Source organism: Lepidochelys olivacea (assembly GCF_965140295.1).
Source record: "Lepidochelys olivacea isolate rLepOli2 genome assembly, chromosome: 3".
Classification (NCBI taxonomy): Eukaryota; Metazoa; Chordata; order Testudines; family Cheloniidae; genus Lepidochelys; species Lepidochelys olivacea.
In genome coordinates, this window is record NC_140413.1 from 197,568,772 (window position 1) to 197,584,865 (window position 16,094).

Here is a 16,094-nt window from a genome sequence, read left to right on the forward strand (position 1 = left end):
TCTGCTTCTTCTCACAGCCTAGGCCTTGCTAACCATGACTGAGCCTCCAGAATCTCCAGCTGCACGTCAGCTTCGGTCTGAAGCTCCACCACCATGCTTCCCATCCCCTAATCCTCACCTTGATACAGTTAAGGATAAAGACCCAGCAAACAAGTAAATAAGTAAATAGCCCCTGAAAGCTAAGTCTGGCATAGACTGATCCATCTACCAGGGAAATAATGCTGCTGCTGCCTCCTCCTCTCTCCTGTCTCTGTTCTATTCACTAAGCTGCAGCCAAACGCTACCTTCCTTGTCTGTCATGCTGAATGTATCACACTGGTTCCAGATCTCAGCTACCACCATTTATTTCCTTCTGAACCCTCAGGAAGGTTAAACTTCCTCACACTCTACATGGAGCAATCTGTGCTTTCACCTTGGCTCATTCCACACACATTCTAGTTAGTTTACTTATTTTAATTAAAATGCACCTTTAAATTTTTGCATTTCTCATGCAGCTCTCTATAGCGGCAATAGCCTCCCTCCTCCATTACTCCCAATGATCTCACTCCTCTCCTTCAAATCCCTGCTACAAAGTTTTTTTTTTATATCATTCGACCAGTAACTCACCCTTGTTCTTGCTTCATCTCATGTCCCTTTAACTTAGCCTTCCAACACACTGCATGCCCACTCAACTGCATCACCACTTCACTTATACTAGACTGCATGCTTTATGTTTCTGAAATACCCAGCACACCAATGCTACTATTACGATTAAATAAGGAGCCTGAACAATTTAAATTCTCTAACCTTAAACTTCTTCTGTTTTATCATCTCCTCTGTCTCTGATCTTTTGTTGTCAGTACATGTTGCCCCTGGCCCCATGTCCTGGGTGCCCCCCCCCAATATACCATTCTTCTGTTCTACTTAATTTGCATTGTTTTCCCTCGATCCCTGTTCTATTCTGGCCTCTAATACATCTTTTCCCTATTACTTCCCTACCACCAAGTGCCCAGTCTCTTCCTCTCCCCCTCCCTCCCTAATCACTTTGGGTCTTCCAAATTCCTTCCATACCTCCCTCTTTCCACAAGGTCCCCAATCTTTTCACTGCTATTCCTTTCCTGAGCCCCCAAGCTGTTCCGTCTATAAGTTCCTATCTTTCTTCCCTTCCCACCACCCTGAAGCTGAAATCAGGTGATAACTTAAATCCATTAAATGTTGCACTCCATTCCAGAAAGCAAAATTCCTAGAAATATGAAGGGAAACTTTTCACAGGGGAAAAAAATCTCAGTATGGGACATTCTCTCAGAACAAAAGAGGAAGCATGCAATCTCCTTAATGGAGATAGGCACCTTCCCCATTTTCTCTCTAGGTGCTGGCCCTTCCATGTCTAGAAAAACTAGCTAACATCACATACATATGCACCTGCATCCTCACCCACAAACATGCTCCATTCTCTACACACAGGCCAGTCTATGGATACATCTACACTGCAACAAAAGACTTGTGCAGCTGGCCCCCTTCAACTGACTGAAGCTCATGTGCCTGAGGCTGCAGGGGTATAAAATTGCAGTGTAGACATTCGGGCACATGCTGGAGACCAGGCACTGAGACCATGCGAGGTGATGGGTCGCAGAGCCCAGGCTCCGAATGTCTACACTTCCATTTATAACCCTGTAGTCTGAGCCTGAGTTAGCTGACCCAGGCCAGCCAAGGTTCTTTTATTGCAGCGCAAACATACCCTATGTCTCTGCACCCCTCTCATTTGCACTTCTGTCCCTCCTCAAAGTTCCCACTCTTCAGTTCCTGCCCCAGTACTCAAGGTTTCCTTTACTGTCCACTCTCCTTCTGCCCAGTTCTCCCCCTCATCTATATTTCCCCAGATCTTTGCCAGTCTCTCCAGTTCTCTCCTCCCCTCTAGCCTACACCAGTTCTCTGCTCACCTCACATTTTGTAACCACCAGTTTTGCCAACCCCGCCTTGTCCAATTTGATATTAGCCTCCCCCAGGCCTATGTCCAACCTCACTTTCCTTTCCGTTCCTTATGGGGAGGGATAGTAGGGCACCTGTGTGCTATTAGCTTGTAGAGAACTGGAAGGAGAAACGGGGATCCCTGGGGACTCTTTTGGAAGGGAGGCAGGATTTGCAACAGGCAGAGGCAATGCAGCTGTAGCCATACTTTAAGGCATGCTAGGGCTCTTGGCCCAGCCCGAGTTCTGCCTATTGACTGGGAGTCTCAAGTGTACGCGGGGCAGAAGTGGGGATGAAAGGCAACACCACTTCCTTCAGGGAGGGGAAGAAGGAGAGGTCTAACGTGTGAAGAAGTATTGTGGCTATGACTTTTTTTGGGGGGAGGGGGGTAATCTTTAAACAAATATAAAATTCTGGGCACAACTGCCACGCTTTAAATTCATCCCAAGTGTCTTTTCAATATCACTTTCTATTCTGCTGAAAAGCATGGAGGTCAGCATGAACGGGTTCCGTTTCTAAACACCATGATAGTTTTCCTAAGGACATAAAAAATTATTCCTGCTCCTTACTATTTAGTGTTGTCTTAACTTAGCTGCATTACAATGCCTAGGAAGTTAATACATAATCACCATTCAACATCTGTTTTTCTTCAGTCTCTATTGCATTCTCGGATTAAAACAGGAATATGCTGAATAAACTCCTAACTGACCATAGACTTAAAACAATTCTTTAATATAGCTTGTTACTGATTATGCAGTGAAGGGTCTGATAGTTTTACAGCTTTGTATTATATACAGACTATACAAGAGGCACATGAGAACTACTTAAATCACAATTTTATTTTTCAAATTCAAAAACAATTAACTGTATTTAACATGTTACATCAACAGATTTAAAATATCATGCTCTATTTAAATATTTGACTGACAACAATGTATACAAATAAAACGTTACACAAATATATTTAAGAAAACATTTTGGTCTTCAATCTGAACAATAAATAGACAGGCACTCCTATATATACAAAGAAGGGGTCATTACTTAGAACAAATTCTCATATAAGCAACATGTGGAAATATGGCAAGAAAAGATTTCTAGAGTTTTGGGAAACATGCTGTATGACACATCATGCAATTTCCAAATCTCACTTTCAAAACTTGAAACGTTTAAGATGTATATTGTTCTGAGTTTATCATCATCAGTTTATAGAGGAGATCCAAACCAAGCTTTCCTGAGTGATGTGCAATTTCAGACTTCAGTTATCCATATCAAATCAAGCTACCTGATGATTGTTTTTAACACCAAAACAGAAAACAAGGACTGGCCAGAGCAGCCTTTTCTGTAAATAAAATGAGTGACAGAAGAACTTTGATTTATAAAGCTTAACTGAAATTCAAGACAAAAATCTGCCTATTAGCAAAGTCCAACATAAAACCTATCCTCTTCCTTACATGTCCAGCTCTTAAATTTTATCCCATTTGAAATTATATTGTGATTTTATAAGATATAAAGTATCATTACATAAAAGGTAGAGATTTAGTATCCTTTCAGATACAGGCAGACACATTTTGCACAGCAGATCACATTTAAATGAGAGAATACTGTTCAGAAGTAGCATATGATAGAGGAAGAGTTACAAAATCAAAACACCTTTCAATAATTAGTGTAATTTTTTAAAGTTATTATTTTTTTTATTTTTTTTTTTTACTTTGTGTAAAAATTAGACTTTCCCAATTTCTGAATTTTTACGTTACAAATGCTATTTCAAACAGACAAGTTTTCTCAGGAAAAAAAGTCTGTGTTTACAGCTTCTACCACCACAATTAAAATAAGATGCACTAGCAATGAAAAGTGGGCAATCCATGCTTTCAACATTATGGTGATAGCTAACCATGAATCAATGAAGAATTTTTTGTTATAACTTCTGAAGTCTATTTTAAAATTTGTAGATGAAATATTGAAACATAATAACTTCTAAGACAGTGGAAAGATTAGGACTAAGTCTTCATGCCACACTCTCAAAAATTTGTTATTCTAGTATTATTTTTACTTTTAGAAGTACTGAACAAATGTTTCTAGCTAATGATTTTTAAGAGAAGTAACTTTAAAAACCATTAAGTGAGAACAAAGAGGAGTTTTAATGATTCAATGAAGAAATTAGACCCAATCTTGGAAAATAAATTGAAGACACTTACGCATGTTACTTTAAACATTTAACAATTTAAGTGTGGATCCTGCAAGCGTGTCCAAATCTTAATCATTTCTTGAGGTTTTCTGCTATGTACTAACATTAAGTTTGTGTAGGAACATATGTTATTCCTGTGTTTCTCTTCAATATCAAATGTTTTGAAGCCTTTGTGTTTTTCCGGAGCAAGCCCAAGTTTCTGAAGGCACATTCCAGTATAAACGTCATCAATAGGATAGAGGAGGACCTGGTCAGATGCATTGTTCAGTCTTAATGCCAGATCACCAGAGTACAGAAACCCACCACCTCCTGCATATGGAGGATAAGAACCTTCAAAAACACTTTCTGGAATGTAGTACTTTAATTTTTTTTCTCGATGAGGTCCAGCATCTTTGATCACATCACCTATAAATAAGTCTTTTGCTTTGTCCTTTGATAAATTCTTCAAGTAATCCAGGATCTGGTGGGTATTCACAAAAACATCATCATCCCCCTTAAAAATAAACTGGGCCTCTGGACACGTGCTGCTGACCCATTTAAGAAACAGCACCTCTTTCAGAGTCAAGTTGAAGAAAGTGTCTCTGTAGTTCCAAAGAAGAATGTCTTGGTGGGTTTGACTCTCAAATTTCAGCATGTCTGAAAGGTCAGGAAAGTTATCTTCTGGAGGGGTCTGTCCCAACAAAAAGACCCTTACAACTGTTACATCCCCTGATTGTATTTCTTTACCCCAAGATTCCCTAATTGCTTGCCTTCTATCAAAATGTGGTATAAGTGACTTGATAGCCAGTAGCAGGAAAGGTTTGTGTTTGCACTTTTTTGGTTGATCCACTAATAATGAATAATTTCTACATCTTAAATAAAGCAGGAAGTCTTTAAATCTGTCTGGCAACGTTGCAAAGTCATTAACCTCTGATGTTACTGATGGATCAGGGTCACAGGAATTCAGAACACTAGTATTAGAAATTAAGGTTTCTTCCACAGTCATATTGGAAAGCAAGGTCAAAATGGGGTTGTACAAGAATTCCAGCTTCTGTTGCTGTTTGTTCCAATAGGCCTTGTGAGGAGTGTATTTCCTCCAGAACTTGCTGCTGGGTATTATAACCTGTCCTTTTGTATTCTTCTCTTGACCACCACTTTTGGAGACTTCCACAATCACATAAATAAAAAAGTTTACCATCATCAGAATTCCCAGCAGCCTTAGTCTTCTGCGTCCAACACTCATTTCTCATACCTAAAAAGAAAAATGATGGTTAGATTTTATTCAATCTTTTTCAAACAGGTTTCTAATTTCATAGGAATACAAGAGGGTTTTTTTGACCACTTCTAAACCTCACAGTGTACAAAAGTCAGCAAGCCAAGAGTTGACATTTACATACTGAAAATGAAAAATGAATTGGTCACCCTCTAATATACAAGCTCTCTCTTGCAGCTATAGGGGTTTTGGTTCCATTAGAAAGGAAAAGTTTGTCAATCAAGAGAACAAGCAACAATGGAAAGTTTTGCTTGAATTTCTAAAGCAGAATAAAGCATTTGACCATACATCTAAATTATTAGCAAGTGATCTCTTTCCAAAAGGTTTACATGAGATAAAATGTTTGACTATACAATAATCAAGGCTTGAGAGCTCATTTGCCCTCAGCAGTTGGTAAGCTTTTCCTTGGTAATAAAGTGAGCCTAAGGCTGGGTTGGGTTGAGAGAATAAGGTTGGGTGGGGGTGGGGTTGTGACAACCCCTTATGGTTGTGACATCCTTCCAAATATGAACGCTACAGTACTCAGTTTTTGAGTCTACAGTTTGTCACTCCCCCTAGCTTTCCCAAGCAGAAGCCAAGTGAAATTGACAAGCTTGGCCAGTTTCAAAGCTGCTATTCACCTCTATGTAGGCAGCAGTGAACCTTTTTTATAATTCTGAACTTCATTCTCCTGCTGGGGAAGAAAATGAGTTGTACCAGAAGGTAACACTAAAGTAATCTGTAGGAGAGGACTACCAAAAAGAATAGAGGGGGGAGGGGCAGGGGTATAGGAAGCCACTTTCTTAGTGCGGCAACCAAAAGGGTAGGGAAAGTAGCTAAGACCCTCCTCAACCCCCTTGCCGGGAGGATTTACTACTCTTCTCCAGCACACACACACACACACACTCTCCTAGGAAGCTCTTGAGAAGAAGAGAAATTGATCCCTCTTCCTTCTAGCAGCTAGACAACAAGGGGAATGAAAGCTTTGAGTTTATCAGACACGAGAGGCTGAGATGAAGGATGAGAGGTATCCATAAGGCTGGTTGGAATTCCTGTGACTTCCCTATGCTGTAAGCTGAGCTTCTCATCAGGATGTTGTCCCCAAACTCACTAGTACTCCCTCCTTTCCCTCAAACATATCTTTTATACTAGCCTCTGATAAATTGTAAGAGCCCTGTGGATTCTATAAGTGAACCCAAACTAACTTCAAGTTTTTTCTATAGTCCTATAAAAAAAATTAAATAAAAAATGAACAATTTACATTATAAACCTTGCAGCAACAGCTTGTCAACTCTTAAGGACTTGTGTAATATACACAAACACACACACACACACCCCCAACAATACCCACATTATGCAAACTACATGAAAATTCTAAAGAGATACCAATATAAGTGGGACATTACCCAAAACATAAGAACATATCAAACTATACATCACAAATTTTTAGAAAACTAGTGTTTCTCATTTTCTAAAGAGCTAACAAGACACCCAAGCTAACAGCAGCCAATGTAACAGGGGAGAGAGACCTGCCATGGCCCTTCCTATCCTCCTCCCCACAGGGACCAGAGTCAGACAAAAGAAGCTATAGAACAGACCTTATTGAGGTTGTCAAGACAATTTTTTTTCTCTTTCTTAAAGACACAATACTTACTAAATAGTTTTCTTTCCTCCCCTGGCAGGAGTCTTAAAACAATAGTCTAGCATCACATAATATTGTTTCCAAGCATATACTTTCATCTATCATATGATATCTAATTTTATCCTCCCATTACTATCTTCTTCTTGCTGTGCCTGATAGTACATCAAATTAAACAAGTAACACAAAATACCAGTTAATAGATTACATCAAGGATTCCAAACTTCATTGCACCGCAACCCCCCTTCTCACAACAAAAATTACTACATGACTCCAGGAAGGGGAACTGAAGCCTGAGCCTGCTTGAGCCCCGCCACCGCAGGCAGGGGGGCCAAAGCCCCACCAGCCTGGGCGAAAAAGCCAAAGCTGAAACCCCAGGGCTTCATCCTCGGGGGTGGAGGGCTGTAACCTGAGCCCTGTCCAAGCCTGAAACCAAAGCCCCAGGCAGTGGGACTTGTACTTCTGCTTCGGCCTTGGGAGGCAGGATGAGGGCTTCAGCCCTTGGCCCCAGCCAGTCTAATGTCAGCCCAGGAGACTCCATTAAAATGAGGTCGTGACTCACTTTGGAGTCCCGACCCACGTTTGAGAACCGCTGGATTACATTGATGCATACAAAATTCAAGGGAGATTAGGTATAAAAAAACCAACAACAACAAAAACTGTGCTTGACACCACTGAGGACAAATAATTTATCCTCCAATATGGCCTGGGGAGTTGTAGCACAAGTTACCACTAATATAGTAACTGTTTGGGACTCAAAGATCGACAATATGGAAACCAAAACAGACACATTAGAAATAAACGAGTACCAAAAGGAAGTGCAAGAATGTGTTTCAGAGATGAAAGGGTAACTACATTTTGGATAACTAAATCAGACATAGCTGAAAAACTGGAAGACTAAGAACCAAATTAGAAGGAAAAACCATCTAAAAGTGGGTGGTAAGCAACTTGTATTCTCCTTTGAACAGTGCATTCTTGCTGCACATAAAATGTAAGTGAAAAATGATAGGATTAAAATAGGACAAGCACAGAAAGTCAAACCACTCTTGGAAACAAAGGGAAAGCTCAGAGCATTTACCAGTCAACAACCAAACCTGCCCACCATCATAATTTTCAGGGCTGGGCCTGTGCAACTTTAATTCGACCCCTTGTGTACATAAATTACGATACAGTCTTGAATTATATTACTGAATATTACTTTAACGTGGCTTGCGTAGTCACTGCAGACTGCCGGGAGAGAGCTCTCCAGCGCTCTAAAAAAACCACCCCCACAAAAAGGATAGTTCCCAGTGCTGGTGCACTGTTTACACTGGCGCTTTACAGCGCTGAAACTTGCTGCACTCAGGGGTGTGTTTTTTCACACCCCTGAGCAAGAAAGTTGCAGCGCTTTAAATTGCCAGTGTAGACAAGTCCTGTGAGTGGTCTGCACTTCTGAATCAGAATCTATGGTCTCAAGCTGGACATCCAGAAAGTGAGGCACACACAACTGGCGACCACATGTAAAATGTCTGGTTTAAAGTGACTTGCCCCGTGCCACACAAGAACTCTATGGCAGAAGCAGGGATAGAATCCCAACTTCCAGGGTGGCATTTCACTCCCTTAACTATGAGACCATCCTTTCACTTCCTGAAATCTTTTCCCTCATTCGTTACATACCTTTCAACTTCTTAAAAAAAATAAGACAGGGATCCTAAAGCTAGCCTCCGTCACTACTAGAGGTGGTTGAAAATTTTCTGATGGAAGTTTTCCACTGGAAACACTGACTAGACAGAACCTAAATGTTCCATGGGAATGTGCTGATTCTGTTGAAAGTTTCAATACGAACCAGGCAGCTCCCCACCCTCCCAGCAGTCCACACAGCAGACTTTCAAGGCTTCCCAGACTGCCCACCTAACAAGCTCCCCAGTGAACGGGATGCCAGGTTACTCAACTTTCCAAGCTGTCTGGCTTCCTACGTTCCCCAGGAAGCAAGGCAACCACATCCCAAGGTGGCTGGCTCCCCAGATTGCCTGGCTCTTCAGCCAGCTTGCCAGGGAGGCGGGTGGTTAGCTGGTCTAGACATTTTTTTAAAAATTCTGTTTTTTCTGAAACTGAATTTTTCAAAAAAGTTTCTGTTCTGTAGAAAATTTCTCGTTTCTGACATTTCATTCTAAATCAGACTCAAAACGATTTAATAAAAGTGAAGTTTTCCATGGGATGGAAATTCCAGTTCCTGCACAGCTCTATTCACTGCACAACCGTGATTCATCTCTAGAGCAGATCCAACCTGTGCACTGATTGAGGTAGGGGTCCTGTTGAAAAAAATAGTACGCCATCATGTAATTAAAGACTTTATCATAATATCTATGAACAGGAGAAGTGAATTAAAGTTACACAGGCAACCTTAATTCTGGTATTCCCTAACTTTTAAGTGCTTGCGTGTTTTCTGTCGCAATCAATGTTCTTTTCATGTAATTTTTTGGTATTTAATTTCCTAGGATTTTAATAAAGTAAATTGTTTAAACAGATTCCATCACGTAGCATCACAAACACCCCCCCCCACATTGTTCATCAGCAGAGTTGGAACCTCTAGAACTGCCGCCACAGACCTTGGCCACCTGAGCTAAGAGAGTAACTGATAGCAAGAATAGATTGCCATCCTCTATGTAGACCAGCACTAGAGGGAGATGGCACACTTTGTCAGTGGGTTTTACAGATATTTGCTGACAGCAGATAAATGGTGAAACTCAGCTCAGAAAGGAAGTGTGCTTTATAAAGCATGTGTGAACTACAATTTTTTCCCCCAAAGTCGTATCTTGGTCAAAAAATGATGGATTTTCACAGGAACAGCAAAAGGTACATCCTTGACACAATGTCCCTGCTTCAAAGCAGGGCTGGAGCTTCTCAAAGAAAAGGTCACCAGAATTTTAGCATTGCAAAACAACGTATTTTCCCCTAGCCTCGTTCTTGGAAATGGCCAAAACATTTTGGCTGACACTTTCCAAAAACAGTCAACCTGAGGTAGACACCAAACACGGATAATGTCAGCCCAACTGGTTAAAGTCTGGCAACATGATAAGCAACTGAAAAAGGGTCTTATAATGGGAAATGTTGGTCAATCTTAATAGTCGGTATTGCTGGCCCCATCTATATTCACATCAGCAAATTTCATAAGAACTGCCAGACTGGGTCAGATCAATGGTCCACCTAGCCCAGTATCCTATCTCTGACTGTGGCTAGTACAAGAGTGAGAGAAAAATCGTACAGGACAGGGCAATTTTGGAGAGATCCATCTGTGTCTTCCACTCCTGGCTTTTAGCAGTCAGAGGTTATGGGGTGCCCCAAGCCTGGGATTGCATCCCTGACCATCTTGGCTAATAGTCATTGTTGGGTCTATCCTCCATTAACTTACCTAGTTCTTTTTTGAACCCAGCTATTCTTTTGGCCACCACAACATCCCATGGCAGTGAGTTCCACCGGTGAAAATTAACCAAGTTTGCTGTATCCAGAGAGACAGAATACACACCAGCCAGTTGGTTCAGCTGGTGGTGCACACCTTACTTTAATATAACACCACGCATGGTGTGAAAAAGTACTTCCTCTTGTTTGTATTAAAACTGCTGCCTATTAATTTCAAGTGACCCCTGTTTTTTGTATTGTTGGAAAATGTAACTAACACTTCCTTATTCACCTTTTCCACACCATTCATGATTTTATAGACCTCTCTCTCTCTTTCTCTCTCTCTTGATCACACACAGCCCTAATTTTTTTGGTCTCTCTTTGTGTGCAAGCTGTTCCATACCTTTGATAATCTTTGTGTCCTTCTCTGAACCTATTACAGTTCCACTATATCTTTTTTGAGATGGGGTGAAGAGAAATGGACACAATATTCAAAATGTGGGTACACTATGGATTTATATAGTGGCATTATATCTTCTGTCTTATTTTCTATCCCTTTCCTAATAGTTCCTTACATTCTGTTAAAGCCTTTTTGGCTGCCACTGTGCATTGAGCTGAAGTTTTCAGATAACTATCCGTGGTGACTCCCGAGATCTTTTTCTTGAGTGGTAACAGATAATTTAGAACCCATCATTATATATGTATAGTTGGGATTATGTTTTCCAAACTGCACTACTTTGTACTTATCAACATTGAATTTCATCTGCCATTTTGCTATCCAGTCACCTCGTTTTGTGAGATCCCCCTGTAACTCTTTGTAGCCAGCTTTTAACTTAACTATCTTGAATAATTCTATATCATGTGCAAACTTGGCCACTTCGCTATTCATTCCTTTTCCACACGATTAAATGAATACACCAAACAGCACAGATTCCATTAAAGGTCCTTGGGGGACCCCATGGCTTACCTCTCTTCAGTGCGAAAACTGACTATTTATTCCTACACCGTATTTCCTTTGATTTCAATGTATTGTAATCTACTGTTATACTGCTGTTGCTGAAGAGAATGTACTAAGGACAGCAGGCACCATCAGCAATCACTATTGACAAAACAGATTCAGTTATAGTTCATTGTGGGATAAGTATAAGCCATTTTTAAAAGCAGAGTTCCATGCAACAATGCAAGTTGTGTGAAATATGTTGCTGAATAATGAAGATCTAATAAGGGAAATTAGAATTTTTTTAAATTAAAATTTTATGAACATACTGCTTTTTTTATTGTTTCTAACTATATAATTTACATATAGTACGATGAATAAGTTAATGGCTTGCAAGACAGAAACAGATCACCAATTTTTGTTAAACTACAGCAATTAACTCTCTTGAATATATTATATTTCTTCAAAAAAGTGGTTTTAATAAGCAGAAGAAAGAGAGCCATTTGAACACTTGTATTATTCACCATACTGTATAACAACTATATACTGAGTCACAAACTAAAAAGGCAAGAAGTTTAAAAGGGAAGAAGAAAATGTTCTTTTAAAGGGTAAGCCAGTAGAACTCATTGCTGAAGGATTATAATTTTGACAAGTAGCTCAGTAAGTTTAATAAAAAAGATAGCAACTGCAGTTGCACTAGATAGACTTTACAGTTTTAAAACTTCATGCTTGAGGACATAAGATGATGTAAGGTTGCCAGACAACCAGGGGAACTGGATTTACAACTCCAAAACCAGTAACAGTCTGCCACATATGTTTTTCTGTGGTGTAAACAGACACAGCTGTGTCTTAAGACCACTCTTGTTTTCCATCTGGTCTGTTGGTGTTGCACTGACTGATCAAAATGCTAGTGGTGTGAATTTTGAGTTCAGGTAGCTTGCCAGCAGTAACAGTATAAAAATGTACTAGACCAGTGTTTTTTGCCACTTACACTTTAGTAGTAGCAATCTGAGCAGGTCATGTGGACAGACTTTACTGAAGAGGTTTTAACTAGAGTCAAGTGAGGAGGAGGAGTTAGTATCACGGAAAACCTTTGCCATTCAGACTAGATGACCATAATGGTCTCTTCTGTCCTTAGAATCTATGTATTATAAGAACTGAAGTAGTAGTAAGCCCAGAGGAAGCCAGTGTGCTTCTAACCCAGTCTTTGGCTACACTGGATACTTTTACATCAGTGTAGCTACACTGATATACTTGCATCAGCATAGACACATCTACCACTGTTTCAAATTAAGGAAAAATGCACCAGTCCTGTTGCACTGGTATAAAAAGACACATACACTAAGGATCTACACCAGTGTACCTTTGCCAGTGAAAAGTGTAGCTAGTACCTCAAAAGAAAGAAGAATGATCCCAGCTGCCAGCTGCAACAAAGAAAGAGAAAAACCAGTAGAGTCTACACCTTCAGCAGTAGTCAAGGACTGGTATAGACACAAATTTCCATCTGTTTAGCTAAAGTTTAAACTGTTTTGAAAACACACCTTTGGTTAAACAGTGCAAGTCCATGGGTTGATAAGATCTGTGTCTGGACTCTGGAGTTCCTGGATGACCCCAACAGGAGCTGTGGCTGAATCACCAATTTCATGCTTCTTTTTTTGGATAGTAAGGGAAGTTACTACATGCAGAAACAGATACAATCTGCTGCTGAGGGTGCTCAGTAGGGATGAGGCAGGCAGGCAAAAAAGGAGTGGGGGTGGGGGGAATAGGAGAATACAGAAGAGAAATGGTTAGCATAGTAGTTCAGTGGCAGCACATCTGAGTTTGGTACTGAACTATATTCCTCTCTCTTTGGGCTGGGAGCACCGTGAAGGCGGTGAGCTGAGGCAGAGGAATACTGGCTGCACTAACACTTTTCTGTGAGACTAAATGAAAAGCATCTAAACCTAAGTTGATGGGAGGGTAGCTATAACCCATGACCCCAATTCAGAGGCAAAGCTCTGAAAACCTCAAAATAGAAAGAGGAGGAAAATGAGACAAAACGCTGGCCACAGCGTTCTTGATTACCTAAATGCCTGTCTCTAAATTTTTATAAAAGAACAGGAGTACTTGTGACACTCTAGAGACTAACAAATTCATTAGACCACAACCTTTTGTGGGCTACAGCCCACTTCATAGGATGCACAGAATGGAACATACAGTAAGAAGATATATAAACACACATAGAAGGTGAAAGTTGCCATAAAAACTGTAAGAGGCTAATTAAGATGAGCTATTATTAGCAGGAGAAAATAAACTTTTGTAGTGATAATCAAGACGGCCCATTTAGACAGTTGACAAGAAGCTGTAAGGATACTTAACACAGAGAAAGAGATTCAATATGAAATCTAAATTTTAAGAAACTACAGAAACCACAGTACTCTAGGAAGGAATTAAGGTTTTCAGCAAAGTTTTGTTCAAGGTAAGGACGTACTTCAGCAATATTTCAAAATGGTGATAAGCAAACTTGTAGACAAGGGAGGTATAAAAAAAGGAATAGTTTGGAAGAAGAGTTAAGATCTGAATTAGGGAGAGTGACTGTGGAATCTGCAATGAGACAAAAAGGACTTAATTTTTTATAGATTTTTAAGGCCAGAACGGACCATTGCGATCAACTAGTTTAATCTCCTACCTGACTCATGGCATAACATTTCACCAAGTAATTACTTCAGCAGTCCAATATGTTGTGGTTTAACCTATAGGACTGCTTGATTTGAAGATTTCAAGTGATACAGAATCCGCCTCATTCTTCAGTAAGTTGTTCAATACCTTGAATCATTAAGTTCATTACACCTTGATTCTCAGCTATACGGTTAACATTTCAACTGTGTTTATCCCTTAATACGCTCCCCTTTTGTTGTAAATTAAACACTCGACTGCTCTAGCAAGTCTATCACAATGACTGGTTACCTTGCTAGTAAACTGGTGACTATCCAAACTCTGCAGCCCCTCTCCCCTGTGGAAAAAATCCCAATGCTCTATAAAACGTTCTCCATTACACCACTTACCTAGCCAATAAGTTTTCACCTTTGAAATATTTAGTAGGAAGCAGTGATCTAGCCAGGATCTTAGTTTTAAAAAAAGCAAGCCAAAAATCGTAAAAAGAGTTTGTGCAATACAAAGTAGTGCCATCCAAAGCGGAAGTCAGAAATTAGAAGTCACAGAGGGAACACAATGTAAAAAGGAAATGCCATGGACAGAATTTTAAGGGGGTCAGGGAGGCAAAACTACTCGTTCATCTGTAATTTCCATTTCTCCTAGTAGATTCACCTCTCTGGACGGACACCCTAACTCATAGGTACTCTTGTACAACCTAGCAAAATTAAAGCAGAGTTCCTCTTTTTTCTCGAAAATGAAAGTTCTTCCTGTTGGCAACTAATCTTACCCTTCCCAGACACACATTTACAATGTAAAGGACACACAAGATGAATCCCTTCCTACATAGTTGATGTTTCTAACCCTTCTTGTCCTTCTCACCATTACTATTTTACCTTTAGAAATCAGACGAGCAAGACTAAAACCAGTACTGAAGATGAAAAGTGTCCCTTCAATTTTTACTATGCTATTATGTTTTTTGGATTATTTAGTACCTCATAGCATGGTGCTAGAAAATATATTAAGGATTGTATATTCATATATTCTTAGCACCTAAACTTTATTACTCAGCCTGACCAGTGCCCATGGAAAACTTAGGGCAAATGGTGAGATGTCTGAGGACTCATTCTTTATTCATTCTTTACTTGTCTGGGATGTACATGGTTGAGCAGGAAAAAAGTAATTTATTTTTATATTATTCACTTCCCAATACTCAAGCAAGGTATTCGGTACAAAATGAGTTTAATAAGTCATATTTCTATTGCATATTCTTTTGAAAGTATTTTACAGTTGTAACCTAGTACAAATATTGATGACAAAAATTTGTTTTTATTCCTCTGCTGTGGATCTCTATTCTGGATGTAGTTTATAGGTATTTATGTCCAAGCCACTGATAGAAGAGAGTTATTAGATGAGAAATGTGACTTACATTGACTTAGCTTAATTGAGCTCAATCACTACAACTAAATGTAAAACAATTTAAGTGTCCATTCAAGGACCTACTGTGATTTAACTAAAATGGATTTAAGAACTGACTTATGTTAAATCAGTTCAACTTCTGTATGTGGACAGGACCTTTGTTTTACTAATTTCTCATCGACTAACACACTTCTTTTAGTATACTCACATGTGCTCATTTCTTTCTCACCACACTCATTTTAACCTTCTTAGATTTGGTTTGGGGCACTCCAATTCTCCTCCAAAGACAGGAAGACATCTGCAGAAACAGCTGTCTTCTCCCGCACAAAACAGCTTATGCATTTATCCCTCCGCTGATGAGAATGAAACACAATGCTCTTCCATAAATCAGTGAGAAGGGTCACCAAAGGACAATGTAAGGAGTGTCTTACTCTGATACCAGCACTTTCCTGTACTGTTAGTATTTAAATTCTCAGTGCATCCTGTACTAAAATCTTAAAGGGAAATCCTGACCAAGATTATAAAATTGATTTTATCATAACTCATCTTTCCTGACATTTTATAGGGAAAACTCTCCTGGGTACTTAATCTGGGGTGTCACCATTATGTGGCCCGTTTGGAGAATAATATATGGAGAGATGGCAATTCCAGAAGACCCTCTTAAGAAGTAAAAGAGAGGGAAAACCTGCAGATGCACAGAATCCAAAGGAATGGTGGGGTCAAAGAT

At 39.7% G+C, this 16,094-nt stretch overlaps 1 protein-coding gene across 7 annotated transcripts in view; it reads right to left on the minus strand.

Moving 5' to 3' along the window:
* B3GNT2 (UDP-GlcNAc:betaGal beta-1,3-N-acetylglucosaminyltransferase 2) overlaps nt 1-16,094 on the minus strand; it is a 69,269-nt gene that overhangs the window by 17,055 nt on the left and 36,120 nt on the right. For 5 of the 7 annotated variants that reach the window (XM_084624241.1, XM_084624240.1, XM_084624242.1 and 2 more), the window contains one exon: nt 2,838-5,363. The exons of 1 other annotated variant lie outside the window; for it this stretch is intronic. In XM_084624241.1, coding sequence (XP_084480367.1) covers nt 4,161-5,354 — 1,194 coding nt within the window. In that variant the 5' untranslated portion in view covers nt 5,355-5,363 and the 3' untranslated portion in view covers nt 2,838-4,160. Of the gene's footprint in view, nt 1-2,837; nt 5,364-12,858; nt 13,260-16,094 lie in introns of those variants that run through there. One more of the 7 variants, XM_084624245.1, reaches the window with a different exon arrangement.